We start from the raw sequence: 16,135 nt of genomic DNA, 5'->3' as shown, positions 1-16,135 counted from the left end.
TCAAATTTCTTGTTATCAGCTATTACAGGTTTTTTGGGTTTGCACCGGGGCTTGTTTTTTCCCCAAATGTGTTGAGAGACAGGGTTTTGTGGGGAGTGGGGATTTATTGGTATTTTAATACTCCTAAAATAGGCGTTAGCATGAATAGTGCTTCACTTTTAGACTGAGGGCAAACAGAGAATGATCTAAATTAAGATAGAAAATAGCCTTTTTGTTTAATATTCTTGTCAATCCAAGCAGACACAAAGCATGAGACATAAAACAAGTTCTCCCTTGTTTTCTTGTTATAGGTATTCTAGTAATAAGCCTCTGCTTTATGATGATCTCCTCCCCTCCCTATTTTATCCTGCATTGAGCTAGATTCTTCTTTGTCTGATAGTAATGCTACTTACTTGGTCACCAGAGAATGCAAAAAGAGAGCATTGAAAACAGCCTTTCTTCCCCTAGAGACAAAATCCATCATCTCTGGGGATTTCCTCAAATAAGAAGCATTTATCTAGCTAGATATTAAATTGTATGTCTTCATAATTCTAAGGAAATCATTTTAAAATTACTTGAATAACTTTTAAGGAAATTTCATTACATTATTAAATATTTTTTATGTTTAGAAATGTTATCTGTTTAGAAGCTTCGTTTATATGATTGCACTGTCAGTGATTAACATTATCCACTAGAGTTACGATACGGTTTCCTTGCACTCTATGGATGACAATTCTCTGCATCCCAAAAAACACAATATCCTTTGATTTTATGTTATAACTTGACCAATGGAACTAGACCTTGAACTGAATTCTGAAGGATAAAAGCTTTTCTTTTAGTAAAAACAGTAGTGTGTTTATTTTAAAATGGTGTTCTCACTGGGTATGTTTTTCACTTGGTCAATTGGCAGGTAAGCGTGGTGGTTGGCAAGAAAACATTGTTTCTTTTTAATTTGAATGATCCTGATAACCCAATTGATCTGGAATTCCAGCAGCGCTATGGCAACATTGTAACCTATAGATGGTGAGTAAGCACTAACTTCTTAAATATTGCAAGAAAAAGCTGAGGTTTTTATCTTTCTAATGTTATTTATTTTCATTTCTGATATTTATCCCACTATCACATCAGGATTTTTTTGGCTATACAGTAGTCCTTTTAATACAATATTCCTTTTAGACTAAAGCAGTGGTTCCCAAACTGTGGGTTGCGCCCCTCTAGGGGAATATGGAGGAATGCTCAGGGAGTGCATGGTGGGGCTCAGGTCAGTTCCCACAGAGGGCGGGGAGGGAGCACCACCCAACCCCGCTTTATCCCCAGCCCACCTCTGGCCCCAGCTGCAGCTCCACCCCAATCCCAGTTCCAGCCGCAGGTCTGCTCTGGCCCCAGCCACCGCTCCTCTATGTCCCCTACTCCACCCCCAGCCCAGCTCTGCCCTCATTCCCTCTCCACCCCCAGGCCCGCTCCACCTCTAGCCTCAGCTCCTCCCTCATCCCCAGTTCTGCCCCCGACTCCACCTTCATCCCAAGAGCCAACTGCAGTAATGGAGTGGGGGCACGGACAGATTCCATTACTGATAAGAGGGGGCACGGCAGGAAAAGTTTGGTCACCACTGGGCTGAAGGAATCTGCAATTTACACTCCCCTTTACTGAAAATTCTGTTATTTAAAAAGCAGTGATGTCCAAATGAAACAATAGAGATGTAGTTCCACACTTAGTAATGATATGGTTGATGAAATTAGTGAGTGGTTTCTGTTTGGAGGAGAAGTTGGTGACACAGAGTCAGGGTACATTCCTGGTATAATCTGTTTTATTTACAAAAATATACACACCCGTGGCTGGCTTTGAGCTGACTTGAGCTCACAGGACTCGGACTGTGAAACTGTAAAATTAGACGTTCAGGCTCAGGCTGGAGCCCAGGGTCTGTGACTTCCCCCACAACTCAGCCCCAAGTCAGCTGATGCAGGCCAGCTGCAGGTGTTTGATTGCTGTTTAGCCATACCAATAAAACCCCTTCAACAACTCTCTGGATGAGTAACCAGCTTGTATGCAGCCTTTCAGTAAAGAGTTTCTCTTATCTTAATGACCATTTACGGTTTTCCATTTTTGACGAATTGGGGCTCTGTCTGTACAATTTATGAATTCTAGTGGATGTGAAGTTATATTATGAAAAACTGTTGTATGTAAAAATGCCTGGATGTACGTGGATCCACCATTGCTGACAGATATCAGGTACACACCAGACAGGTACAATGGGGTGATGGCTCAGGACTCAACGACCCTGTTCAGATGCAAACACCTGGGAATGATGAGTGATCTCAAGCCTTGGAAATCCAGTTTATTTTACCCCTCTGAAGGAGGGGGAAAGGTAGGAGCAGCAATAGAAACTTACCAGGAGTAGAACAAAGGCATCCAGGTGACCAGGAGGAGTTTAAATAAGGGAACATACAGGGACAGTGAGCTAGATAGGAAGAAGCAGCATGAGGCAGGAGAGAGCAAGATCACCTAGCAAGTAGCAGCCTCATAGGGCAGGAGGGTCCTGCTCACTTTTTAGAGCCCAGAAGTCCCCAAGCACTCTGGACAGCCCAAAGAATGCCCTGGAGTAGTGAGAAAACTGAGGCAGGGACATAGAATCATAGAAATGTGGGGCTGGAAGGGACCTCAGGAGGTCATCTTGTCCAGCCTCCTCTGCTGAGGCAGGACAAAGTAAACCTAGACCATCCCTGACAAATGTTAATCTGTTCTTAAAAGCTTTGAATGATGGAGATTTCACAGCCTCCCTTGGAAGCCTATAATCCTTATAGTTAGATAAAGTTTTTCCTAATATCTAACCTAAATCACGCTTGCTGCAGATTAAGCCCATTACTTCTTGTCCTACCTTCACTAGACATGGAGAACAATTGATCACCATCCTTTTATAACAGCCCTTGAGATAATTGAAGATAGTTATCAGATCTCCCCCTCAGTTTTGTTTTCTCAAGACTAAATATACCCAGTCTTTTTTAAAATCTTTCCTCATAGTCAGGTTTTCTAAACCTTTTATCATTTTTGTTCCTGTTCTCTGGACTATCTCCAATTTGTCCACATCTTTTATTTAAGTTTATCACCTAAAACTGTACACAGTACTCCAGCTGAGACCTCATCAGAGTAGAGTGGGACAGTTTACCTCCAGTGTCTTACATACAACACTCCTGTTAATACACCCTGAATGATATTAGCCTTTTTTTGAAATTTTATCCCATTAAGAACATAACAATCATACTGGGTCAGACCACTGGTCCATTTAGCCCCGTATCCTTTCTTCTGACAGTGGCCAATGCCAGATGCTTCAGAGGGAGTAAATAGAACAGGGCAATTTCAAGTGATCCAGTTCCAGCTTCCTGCAGTTGGAGGTTAGGGACACCCGGATCATGGGGTTGCATCCCTGACCATCTTGGCTAATAGCCATTGTTGGACCTATCCTCCATGAACTTATCAAATTCTTTTTTGAACCAAGTTATACCTTCAAACATTCCATGGCAATAAGTTCCACAGGTTGACTATGCATTGTGTGAAGCAGTGTTTTATTTTAAACTTGCTGCCTATTAATTTCATAGTGACCCCTAGTTCTTGTGTTATGTGAAGGGTTAAATTACACTTCCTTATTCATGATTTTATAGATCTCTATCATACTCCCTCCTTTTTAATCTCTTTTTTAAGCTGAAGAGTGCCATTCTTTCTAATCTCTTCTCATATGAAAGCTGTTCCATACCCCTAATCATTTTTGTTGCCCTTTTCTGTTCCTTTTCCAATTCTGATATATCTTTCTTGAGATGGAACGACCAGAACTGTGTGCAATATTCAAGGTGTGGGTGTACCAGCAATTTATGTAGTGGTATCTTGATATTTTCTGTTTTATTATCTATCCCTCTCCTAATAGTTCCTGACATTCTGTTAGCGTTTTTGACTGCTGCCGCATTATTGAGCGGCTGTTTTCAAGGAACTATCCACATTGACTCCAGGATCTCTTTCTTGAGTGGTAATAGCTAATGTAGATCCCATCATTTTGTATGTTTGGGTTATTTTTTCCACTGTGCATCAACATTAAATCTTCATCTGCCATTTTGTTGCCCAGTCACCCAGGTTAGTGAGATCCTTTTGTGTCTCTTCACAGTCAGCTTTGGACTTAACCATTTTGAATAATTTTGTATCATCTGCAAACTTTGCCACCTTACTGTTTACCCCCTTTTCCAGATCATTAATGAAAAAGTTGAACAGCACAGGTCCCTGTACCGACCCTTAGGGGACCCCTTGTTTTACATCTCTCTGTTGTGAAAACTGACCATTTATTCCTATTCTGCGTTTCCTATTTTTCAGCCAACTACTGATCCACAAGAGGACCTTCCTTCTTATTCCATGACGCTTCATTTGCTTAGAGCCTTTGATTTGGGACCTTGTCAAAAGCTTTTTGAAAGTCCAAGTACTCTATATCAAGGGTTCTTAAACTGGGGGTCGGGACCCCTCAGGGGTCACGAGATTCTTACGTGGGGGTTTGCAAGCTGTCAGCCTCCACCCCAAACCCTGCTTTGCCTCCAGCATTTATAAAGGTGTTAAATATATAAAAAGTGTTTTTAATTTATAAGGAGGGGTCAGACTGAGAGGCTTTCCATGTGAAAGGGGTCACTAGTACAAAAGTTTGAGAACCACTGCTCTGTATCAACTGGATCACCCTTGTCCACGTGCTTGTTAACACCCTCAAAAAATTTTAGTAGATTGGTGAGGCATGATTTCCCTTTACAAAAGCCATGTTGACACTTCACTCCTCTGATAAACACAATATGTTGATGAAGTTCTGGAATAGCCTTCCAAGGGAAGCAGTGGGGGCAAAAGACCTATCTGGCTTCAAGATTAAACTCGATAAGTTTATGTTGGAGATGGTATGATGGGATAACATGATTTTGGCAATTAATTGATCTTTAACTATTCATGGTAAATAGGCCCAGTGGCCTGTGATGGGATGTTAGATGTGGTGGGATCTGAATTACTACAGAGAATTCTTTCCTGGGTATCTGGCTGGTGAATCTTGCCCACGTGCTCAGGGTTCAGCTGATTGCCATATTTGGGGTCGGGAGGGAATTTTCCTCCGGGGCAGATTGGAAGAGGCCCTGGGGGTTTTTCGCCTTCCTCTGTAGCATGGGGCACAGGTCACTTGCTGGAGGATTCTCTGCACCTTGAAGTCTTTAAACCGTGATTTTGAGGCAGCACTACTACTGCCTAGCCAATTATCCCATCTTGTTGATTTCAGACCAATTCTCCAATTTGTGAAGTTCATTTTGAATTCTAATCCTGTCCTCTAAGTGCTAGCAACCCCTCCCTGGTTGGTGTCATCTGCAGATTTTGTAAGCATATTCTCCACTCCATTATCCAAGTCATTAATGAAAATATTGACTAGTACCAGACCCAGCAGGGCTGGCCTTAGGGTTGGGTGGACTGGGCAACAGCCCAGGGATGCCGTTTTAAGGGGGTGTCTCTGGAGCTGGGTGCCTTTCCTTCCCCCACAGTTCTGCTCTGCTGCTGTCTGCATCCACTGCTGCTCCTGCCCTACTCCCCTTCCCTGCCTTGGAGCTGCCCCTAGCCAAGCTGCTCCCAGGAGCCTTCTGTCTGCTGTTTTCCAACAGTGAGGACCTCAGTGAGGCGAGGAGACCTAGACACAGGTCCCACCAACAAATATTTTTATATCTGCTGTAGGAAGACTCAGTGCATTTCTCTTTCTTTCTTCAGCAATCTGACTTTCATCCTGCTCAGGAGTTTTTTCTCATATTGTGTTACTGTCTGTGCAGCCAGGCAGCCCAGCCATCTCTCTCTCTCTCTTTAAATGTTAATTTTGCTGTAGGTATGGTGATGGCTACATCATGATTGGCTTCTCACGTGGGTGCTTTGTTGTTATTTCTACACACATTCGTGAGATTGGTCAAGAGATTTTTCAAGCTCGCAATCATAAGGATAACCTAACCAGCATTGCAATATCACAATCACTAAACAAAGCTGCATCATGTGGAGACAACTGGTAAGTGATCATATTTGTTTATAAAATGTCTGAAATAGCAAGTGTCTTAAAGCAAACACTATTATTTATTTTCTTCATTGTTCTGACTTTTGATATCTTGTTTCTTTTTGCTTTTTTTTTTAATCTTTCTTTTTCTGGTTGGCTAATGTGATACTTGAATACAAAAGTTTTAGTGACATACTTTCCTTACTGTGTGCTACAGATTAGATACAGAATTCCTGTTAGTAGTACTAGGAATTGTTCATCTAATCCACTTCATGTGCTATTGAGAAAATTTAACCCATTTATGGGATAATAAGGGTTGATCTGCACACCATTTTTGTAACAGTATAACGGTATATCTGTTTAGAAACCCACATAGTTAAAAGTGTGGATGCAATTATCCAGTATAAAGGTGTTTATAACAGTATACCTGAATTTACAGGAACAAGCTATATTGCTGTAAGGACTGTTATATCAACTGTATAACTGGGCACACACAAAGGGGGAGGTGGCACTATTTTTACTGTGTCTATTTTAAAACAAATATAGTGGTACAAACACTGTGTGTAGACAGTCCGTCCGTTTGCTTGATGTCTAAAATTTGACTCCTTTAGAACAAGGTAAAATGCATGCATCCTGCTCTGAAGCTAAGCAAACTTTGGCTTGGGCAAACCACTATCTGGAACAGTTTCCAAAGGCTGGGTCCCTCCACTGAGAGACCATGCCACCATCCTTGAAGAGTTTTATCTCAGAAATAGACAAGAAGATAATCTCAATTTCTATGATGAGTATAATGTGAGAGTTGGATTTTCACACTGTGAACAACCAGACAGATTAATTGTTTGCATGTCTTTTATTATATATTTGTACAGCGCCTAGCACAACGGAGTCCTGATTATTCATATTTATTATTTATACTACAGTAGCACCTAAAGACCCTGACCCAAAGTTCTGGGTTGCATTATGTTTGGCATTGGACGGACGGACCCCAAAATGGTGGCCCCTTCTGGATGGAGTTTAGATTCTAACTAAGCTAATGATGGTTGGGGCCTCAGCAATGGCTACTGTAAAGCAAATAATAAAACTAGACCTGCCATCCAGGTGGCACAAGGATATCAGTCTTTGGCAGAGAGTGCTTCCTTGATCAATGTATTGAAACCAGAGTGGTAATGCGTGCCATTCACATTATGCAAGAACTGAAGGGCACAGTAATTGGAATCCAAAGAGACAGCACTATTGCATCAACCACCAGAGGGTATAAAGAGCTGAATACTAAGCTCTTAAGTCTTTCAACTTTAGATCACTAGTTTAAATCCATCCCACTTTCATATTCAGTTGTTTCCACATGGTGATTATTCAGTAGCTTAATGAAAATGAGTCCAGTCTCTAGTAGGTGAGGGTCTGACTCACCAAAACCACCACAGCATTTGTTACTAATCGGAACCCCTTACCCTCAGCAGAAAAGCCAGGGTTTGAATGAATATGGAGACTGAATGGGATCCCCCTCATTCTTCTTTGAGTGCCTGTCCATATATATTCCACTGTTGATACATATACATCCCAGGCACTCAAGGTTGGAGTGTTTTGGCCAGCAGTGTCCATTGGGGCTGCACAGATGCTGTGAGTGTCATTGTGGTCACATACTAAAGGCATTACGGGTTTTGCAGGCCTCAGTGCCACTCAGTTCATCATTGCCCATATCTGTGAGATATAGCTCCCTAGTGTCTTAACACAATTTTCAACAACTTTTTATGGATTGTTGTCTATATTAGTGTTAGTTAGGATAGTTTGTCTGTTGGCAAGGTTTGGTAGTTTACTTCCTTGTTATCTTTTCATTTTCTCTTTTATCAGGAGCTTCTTCCTAATATTAAGGCTTAGGTCTCATCTGAAGTTGCCTGGCTTTATGTATTGCTCCTCTCTGTATTGTGAGGTGCCATTATAAGTTAATGATGGATATCCCAGATGTGTTTTTTGGATGGAGAGGGTCATATCCCTGATAAATGCAAGTCCTTTTTCTAAAAGGACTTAAAGGCAAGAGAGGCACACCTTAAGCTGTTCGTATTTGACTGCTCTATGCAGCCTGCCTCTGATCCAGGGTGGGGAGAGCCCCCTTTTCCCCAGGCAGGTTTGATTTCAGTCCAGCCCGTATGAGTTCCAATTACACTAGTTTGTGGGCCCCATCTTCTAAGACTGTCCCAACTATGGATGTGGGTAGGACTGAAAAGGTCAGAACCTTGGAGAAAAAGGAGCATCACTCCTTTGGGAAGAGCAGGGGCAGATCCCTGCTGGGAATTCCTAGTAAAAAGAGGTCCAAGTTCCCTTTCCACTCCCAATCTAAAGAGACTCCTTTGTCTGAGTTGAGTACCTCTGGAACTCTGAGGGAGTAAGTTACCAAAACTCTGGCACCGTCTCAGGAATCAAAACTAGCTGCCTCTGAGACCAGAGCATCAGGGGCTACTTCAAAACCAAGTGCTCCGCCATCAACTGTTGCAGCACCAACCCTTTTTGATACCGGTCTCTTTGGTACTGTTTCCTTCGACAATGAGTACTTCAGCACTGGACATGTCAGCACAATCCACCTTGGTGCTATCCATCGCCGCACTGAGATTACGGCACCACCTTTCTCCATAGTGAAGAAGCATGCTGTATCAAAGGATATTCATGTCCTGATGAGCCAGAATCTCCATTGCTCTACACAGAGCTAAATTTCCTCACCAGAATGACTGGTGGTCATTCAGTGCAGACTGGGTGGTCTGCTCAGTGCAGGTTAACATTGCAACCTAGCACACTAGCTTCAGCAGCCTCCCCCTTAGATGTAGAGTGCTCTTGCTTCTCATCAAATTCCCAGCACAGCAGAGAGGGATCCCCTACATATTCACCAAGGACCCCCTCATTCTGAAAGAGAGTCAAGGGCTTCATTCATGGCTATATCATATAGGGGGTATGGGAATAGACATATGCCCTGGCCCCCAGGACCTTTTCCATGTAACATTCCATTATGGCCCTGTTAGAACTCCTGAGGTCTTCATCATATGAGGCACCACCCTTCTGCACCACCATCCAGAGTAAAACCTCCTTTCCTGCACCTCCCCAGGGACCTAGGATTTCTCAGCTTGCAGTCCATGATGTTTGTAGGACCTTTTTTGGAAAGGTCCAGATCTTTCAGAGTTTCTACAAGATAGCATTTGCTGACAGAATGAAGGGTCAAGTGGTATAAGCCTGGAGTATCCAAATGGATGTCGGGCTGTATCAGGGTCTGTAATGAGCTAGCTAGTTTATATCCTCCTGCTGAGATTAGGGCTCTTTCTACAGGGCCCAGGCAGCCTCTGCAGCTTCTTTGCAAACTATACCCATTCCAGACATCTTCAGGGCAGCTACTTGGGGTTCAGTTCATACTTATACAGTTCATACTTCCGTTCCCTTGTGGAAGCATTGAAATCTGATGCTTCTTTTGGCAGAACAGTGCTGCAATCTTTAAGTATACTCCAAGCACCCACTTCCTTACATTAGGTTACTGCTTGTGAGCCACCAAAAGTGGAATATATGTAGACAAGCACTCGAAGAAAGAAAAGTTACTTACAGTAAATGGCGTTCTTTGACATATGTTGTCCATATATATTCTACAACCCTCCCTCCTTCCCTGCTACTGTGGAATCCTATAACACCTAGAGTCTGTGGTGGCAAAGGAACTAAGTGGCAGTTGGGCACACACTGCCCATTATGCCCTCAGTCCTGGAGCATGTGGACACTTAGGGAACATGTGTGGCCCCAGAAGACACAGCTGGCAAAAAGATCCAATCTCAACCACATGGGGTACATGCTCACCAAGAGTAAAATATATATGGACAGTACATCTTGAAGGATTCCAGTTACTGTAAAGTAATTTACTTAGGGATAATCCTTCCAGAATAGGGTTGAGGCAAGTGATGCAGCAGGGTAGGAAAGTTCCACAGTGCAGTAGCAGCACAAAGACTTCATGCTCCTGTGTTCTGAATCTAGCAACTTTTAACTGATGTTAGTGTTTGTGGTCCAGGGACCAGTTGCTTAGGTCCATGATTCAGTGTTAGCCCATCAGGTGCTTCTATGTGTGTGCATGAGTGTATCATGACAGAGCCACATGAGAAAGGGTAGTGTTATTTTTCCCATCCTTAAAGTCCTGAATGGAAAACTCCTCTTCCGCTTCTCAATATTTTTGTCCCATGAGAGGATGGATCAGTCTGTCATTCTCCCAGTGTCCAGGAAGAACGCTCTATGATCATAATCATGCATCCATATAAGTATCATGATGTCTGTGCAACCAGCCTCAGTATTCAGTGCAGAAACTAAAATGCATACAAGGAGTCAGACACATTTGATTTGGGAAATGATTTCAGTTTAATATTTCTCTAAATGAATTTTTACTTGGCTTCCTATATATACTAAAGTATATAACGTCTAGGTCAGAGGTGGGCAAACTATGGCCTGTGGGCCACAGGGACCATCCTGCCCGGCCTCTGAGCTCCCGGCCGGGGAGGCTAGCCTCCGGCCCCTCCCCTGCTGTTTCCCCTCCCCCGCAGCCTCAGTGTGCTGCGCTGCCAGCGCTCTGGCCCGCTGCTCCTGCCAGGCCATGGGGCAGCGTGGCTGGCTCCAGCATAGTAAGGGGGTGGGGAGCAGAGGGTGCCGGGGGGCACACAGAGGGCAGTTGGATGGGGCAGAGGTTCTGGGTGGGGGCGGTCGGGGAACGGGGGGGGCTGGATAGGCGTGGGAGTCCCGGGAGGCCTGTCAGGGGGTGGGGGTGTGGATATGGGGTTGGGGCAGTCAGGGGACAGGGAGCAGGGGGGTCAGATGGGTCAGGAGTTCTGGGGGGGCAGTCAGGGGACAGGGAGCAGTTGGATGGGGCAGAGGTTTGGGGGGCGGTCGGGATGGGGAACGGGAGGGTTGGATAAGGGTTGGGGTCCGGGGGGGGGGAGGGGCGGTCAGGGGACAAGGAGCTGGGGGGTTGGATTGGTTCAGGGATTCTGAGGGGGGCAGTCAGGGTGCAGGAAGTGGGAGGGGGCGGATAGGGGGCGGGGGCCAGGATGTTTGGGGAGGCACAGCCTTCCCTAGCCGGCCCTCCATATAGTTTTGCAATCCTGATGTGGCCCTCGGGCCAAAAAGTTTGCCCACCCGTAGTCTAGGTTGACAGTGTCTGTTTTTCAAAAACTACATATTTGGGGAACCTAAAGCACTTGGCATTCTCCTTTTAATATTTTTTTTCTCCATAATGAGCTTCTCTCTCTTCATTAAATACTTTCAGTTCATGATGGTTAGGATGGTAGTTCTAGTAAAGGTAGTGACTGTTTGTTTATATTTTGTTTTAGCATTAAGATTCATGACCTGTCAGAACTGAAAGAAATGTATGCTATAATAAACCTGGATGATGAAAATAAAGGTATGATAAAGTTTCCAAAGCTGATAGATATTTTGCTAAATCATGTAAAACAGAATTTTGTTTACATTAACATGTTTACAAGGGGGAATGTACAGAGAAGAATATTTATTGAAAAGCTGTCTAAATATAGACTATTGTTAACTCCCTCCTTTCCAATGTGTATGTATTATGAGATGGTCTATTTGCCAAACTGGGTATTTAACGTAGCTATCGGGGGCGGAGGTTTGGTGTTTTTTTTAACAAACACATAGATCTTGTTTTTCAAAACAGTTGATTGTCCAGTATTTTTGAATCTGTAACATAGTATATTCAAATTACTAAAATAATAATGTGTTTTATTTTTTCCCGTTTTGCTTTTCTGAGAGGCATGTTCTTGTGCTAAGAGTATATATATCTCTGGAGCAGGAGTCCCTCCCACTGTTACCTCCTATTTCAATATTGGATTCGTTTATTGTGAATTTCGATAAAATTCACTCTGAGACTAAGACCAAATTAGCGGGTTATGGTCTGTGATGATAAACTATTTCTGTTCCATTCTACACAGGTTTTTATACTTAAGTACAAAGGGTGTGAAAAAATTAGGGCTGTCAAGCAATTAAAAAATTAATCGCAATTTAAAAAATTAATCGTGCGATTAATCACACTGTTAAACAATAATAGAGTCCCATTTATTTAAATATTTTTGGATGTTTTCTACATTTTCAAATATATTGATTTCAATTACAACACAATACAAAGGGTACAGTACTCATATTATTTTTGATTACAAATATTTGCACTGTAAAAAAACAAAAGAGATAGTATATTTCAATTCACCTCATACAAATACTGTAGTGCAATCTCTTTTATCATGAAAGTTGAACTTACAAATATAGAATTATGTACAAAAAATAACTGCATTCAAAAATAAAACAATGTAAAACTTTAGAACCTACAGGTCCACTCAGTCCTACTTCAGCCAATCGCTCAGACAAACAAGTTTGGTTATAATTTGCAGGAGATAATGCTGCTCATGTCTTGTTTACAGTGTCACCTGAAAGTGAGAACAGGCATTCGCATGGCATTGTTGTAGCCGGCATTGCAAGATATTTACGTTCCAGATGTGCTAAAGATTCATATGTCCCTTCATGCTTCAACCACCATTCCAGAAGACATGCGTCCATGCTGATGACTGGTTCTGCTCGATAATGATCCAAAGCAGAGCAGTCTGGCACGTGTTCATTTTCATCATCTGAGTCAGATGCCACCAGCAGAAGGTTGATTTTCTTTTTTGGTGGTTTGGGTTCTGTAGTTTCCGCATCAGAATGTTGGTCCTTTAAGACATCTGAAAGCATTCTGCACACCCTGTCCCTCTCAGATTTTGGAAGGCACTTCAGATTCTTAATCCTTGGGTTGAGTGCTGTATCTGTCCTTACAAATCTCACATTGGTACCTTCTTTGCGTTTTGTCAAATCTGCTCTGAAAGTGTTCTTAAAATGAACATGTGCTGGGTCATCATCCAAGGCTGCTACAACATGAAATACGTGGCAGAATGTGGGTAAAACAGAACAGCAGACATACAATTCTCCCCCAAGGAGTTCAGTCACAAATTTAATTAAACACATTTTTTTAACGAGCGTCATCAGCATGGAAGCATGTCCTCTGGAATGGTGGCCAAAGCATGAAGGGGCATATCTGGAATGTAAATACCTTGCAGTGCTGGCTACAAAAGTGCCATGGAAATACCTGTTCTCACGTTGTGGTGACGTTGTAAATAAGAAGAGGGAAGCATTATCTCCTGTAAATGTAAACAAACTTGTTTGTCTTAGTGATTGGCTGAACAAGAAGTAGAATTGAGTGGACTTGTAGGCTCTGAAGTTTTACATTGTTTTGTTTTTGTGTGCAGTTATGTAACAACAAAAAAATTCTACATTTGTAAGTTGCACTTTCATGACACTACTTTATATGAGGTGAATTGAAAAATACTATTTATTTTGCTTATTTTTTATAGTGCAAATATTTGTAATCAAGAATAATATACACTCTGATTTCAGTTACAAGACAGAATACAATATATATGAAAATGTAGAAAAACATCCAAAATATTTAATAAATTTCAATTGGTATTCTATTGTTTAACAGTGTGATTAAAACTGCAATTAATTGTGATTAATTTTTTTGAGTTAATTGCGTGAGTTAACTGCGATTAATCAACAGCCCTAGAAAAAATATTATTAAGTAATGAAACTTTGACATGGTCACATTTTTTAAAAACAATAGAATTGTTTGTGGGTTTCACTGACAACCAAGTAGCTATTTTTGTTGTTGCAGTAAAAGCTTGTCAATATTTTAGGTCTAGATCACCTGGCTTGGACAGATGATGGACAGTTGTTGGCAGTGTCTACACAAAGAGGCTCACTTCACGTCTTCTTGACAAAGCTTCCAATCCTTGGAGATGCTTGCGGCACACGGATTGCGTACCTCACTTCTCTTCTTGAAGTTACTGTGGCCAATCATGTTGAAGGAGTATGCTAGCCTATTAATTTTTCACTTAATTTAGGTGTAACTTTTAAATAAGTAATAACAATGAGAAAATTTGGTATGATTTTCTCATAGGAGCTACCAATCACAGTTTCTGTTGAAGTGGAGCCAAACTTTGTTGCTGTAGGTCTTTATCATTTGGCTGTAGGAATGAATAATCGTGCTTGGTTTTATGTACTTGGAGAGAATAGTAAGTATGACTGTAGTTCTCTTATCTTAAAGTATCATATCAACCATTATCTGCAAAATATATGTCCATTTTATAAAACAGGTGTTTTGTTTAACTCTTCTAATATCCTACTTAGTGCAAGGTGGTGTTGTTGTTGTATAATCTCATGGGACACCAAAATTCAGGACTGCACATTGGATTCCCAGAATTTGGATTAGTACAAACAAGACATTGTGGAGGCAATTAGAACAAAAATTCAGGGTTCCCAGGATTGGATGAAGCCTTTTATTCTTTATGTCATCAGGTCAAACGCAGCTCATGCTGCCTGAAAGTCACTTCCAAATGAAGGTTGTTTGGCTTATGTAAAATTAGTTAATGTCTCAGTTGATATTGGCAGTTCTAACAGAGAGGCCGAGGTTAAACTATTCTCAAATTCCTAGCGGTGTTCCCTCCAGAGTTTAGATGGATTGGTGGGGCAGAGTGGAAAAGTTTGTGCTATACCTGTTTTTTTAGGCAACAGACTTAAGTCTCGGTACTTGTCAATCCAACATCTTTTATGAATAAAAAGATTACTCTAAAGGGAAAAAAGTCCAGCATAGATGGACTAACTGTATGTTAGTGAGGTTTTGTTGGGGAAAGAGGGTCCCTTTTAACCCTTAGTAACATAAGGATGCGACTGCTGTCTCATAGTCTCCCATGTTTCTGTCAAGAGTTCCTCCTACTTCTCCACATTTTACTCCCCTGCCTATAATAATTAGATTATTATGAATTACTCAGGTAGGTAGGAAGAACACAAAATGGACCATGCACAATTTCTTTTTTTTTTCTTTCTTTCTTTTTTTTTTTTTTTTGCCCCTTCCCTTCCCCTTAAATTCTGTAGGTGTAAAAAAGCTTAAAGACATGGAGTATCTGGGGACAGTAACCAGTATATGTCTTAATTCTGACTATGCTGCCGCACTCTTTGAGGGTAAAGTCCAGTTGCATATGGTAAGTATACAGAAGATTTTGAACTCTGAAAGGCCAGCTGAACTGAGGTGGCAATAGACTGAGGAAGAAATTGAGAGTCCTAATGATAGCAAAATTGGTCTGAGTGAAAATTAGGTGCTGAGTGGGTGAGGAGATGTAACTAACTGAGGTAGAGTTTAAAACCTTCCAAAAAAGTATTTTAGTAGCAAACATGAGAACAACAACTGAGTTACAGGTGGCTTGCAGAAGTGTACATTCTGTCTTGAAGTGGCAGTGGATGAGAAGAAAGTGCTAGCTTATGAGGTGTTTAACAAGCTTTCTTTGGAAGCTCTGTATGGGGTCTTAGGGGAGCAGCTAGTGGTTTATAAGTGGTACATACAAAAGGGCAAATCTGAGCTAGTTATAACAACTAAGGTAATGCCTTAGTGTCAGTTTCATACAGACAAAATTCATTAATATCTCACTAGTGGTGGTGATTTCAGGTTTGCTTATTCCTTATGCTTTAGATAGAAGGTGAAGGTTTGGATGCTCTGGAAGAACGAGAGACTCGACTTTTCCCAGCGGTGGATGATAAATGTCGAATCTTGTGCCATGCTCTTACTGGTGATTTCCTCATCTATGGTACAGATGTAAGTATATTACTTGTTTCAAATTCTTCTTAGATTCAATAAGTTTCTGGTTTTGATTACTTGGACTATTTCTCTTCATACAATAGGCATAAAGTGTATGGTTCTGCTATGCAATGTACCAAGACTTACTTTGTATGCAAGATATATTTTAGGCAAACGGAGACAAAATTTTAGCCAGCTTCCTTAATTATTTAGGTCTGTGTGTGATGCAGTTGCACTGGCACATTACAATGGTTCAGTTGGTTTTGGTTGATGCTCAGCTTCGTAACTTAAGGCCAAGTCCTGCTTTCATTGAAGTCATTGGCAAAACTGCTATTGAATTTATTATTATTACACTGGTGCCCAGGGGTACCTATCAAGGATTAGGTCTCCATTGTGCTAGGAGCCTTACAGACTTGCAGGAAAAAGATAACCTAGATTATGAGGGACTATTATGT

The 16,135-nt window shown here is 41.7% G+C and overlaps 1 protein-coding gene across 1 annotated transcript in view; it reads left to right on the top strand.

The window, feature by feature from the left end:
* The window catches only part of WDR19 (WD repeat domain 19), a 105,767-nt gene that overhangs the window by 28,916 nt on the left and 60,716 nt on the right, over positions 1-16,135 (top strand). Inside the window, 7 exon segments of the mRNA XM_074951530.1 lie at positions 890-1,002; positions 5,849-6,022; positions 11,344-11,414; positions 13,747-13,919; positions 14,010-14,124; positions 14,984-15,090; positions 15,576-15,698. Coding sequence (XP_074807631.1) covers positions 890-1,002; positions 5,849-6,022; positions 11,344-11,414; positions 13,747-13,919; positions 14,010-14,124; positions 14,984-15,090; positions 15,576-15,698 — 876 coding nt within the window.

Source organism: Natator depressus, chromosome 4 (assembly GCF_965152275.1).
Source record: "Natator depressus isolate rNatDep1 chromosome 4, rNatDep2.hap1, whole genome shotgun sequence".
Lineage (NCBI taxonomy): Eukaryota > Metazoa > Chordata > Testudines > Cheloniidae > Natator > Natator depressus.
Note: the sequence above shows the minus strand (reverse complement) of the source record. Positions and strands in the feature narration are given on the sequence as shown.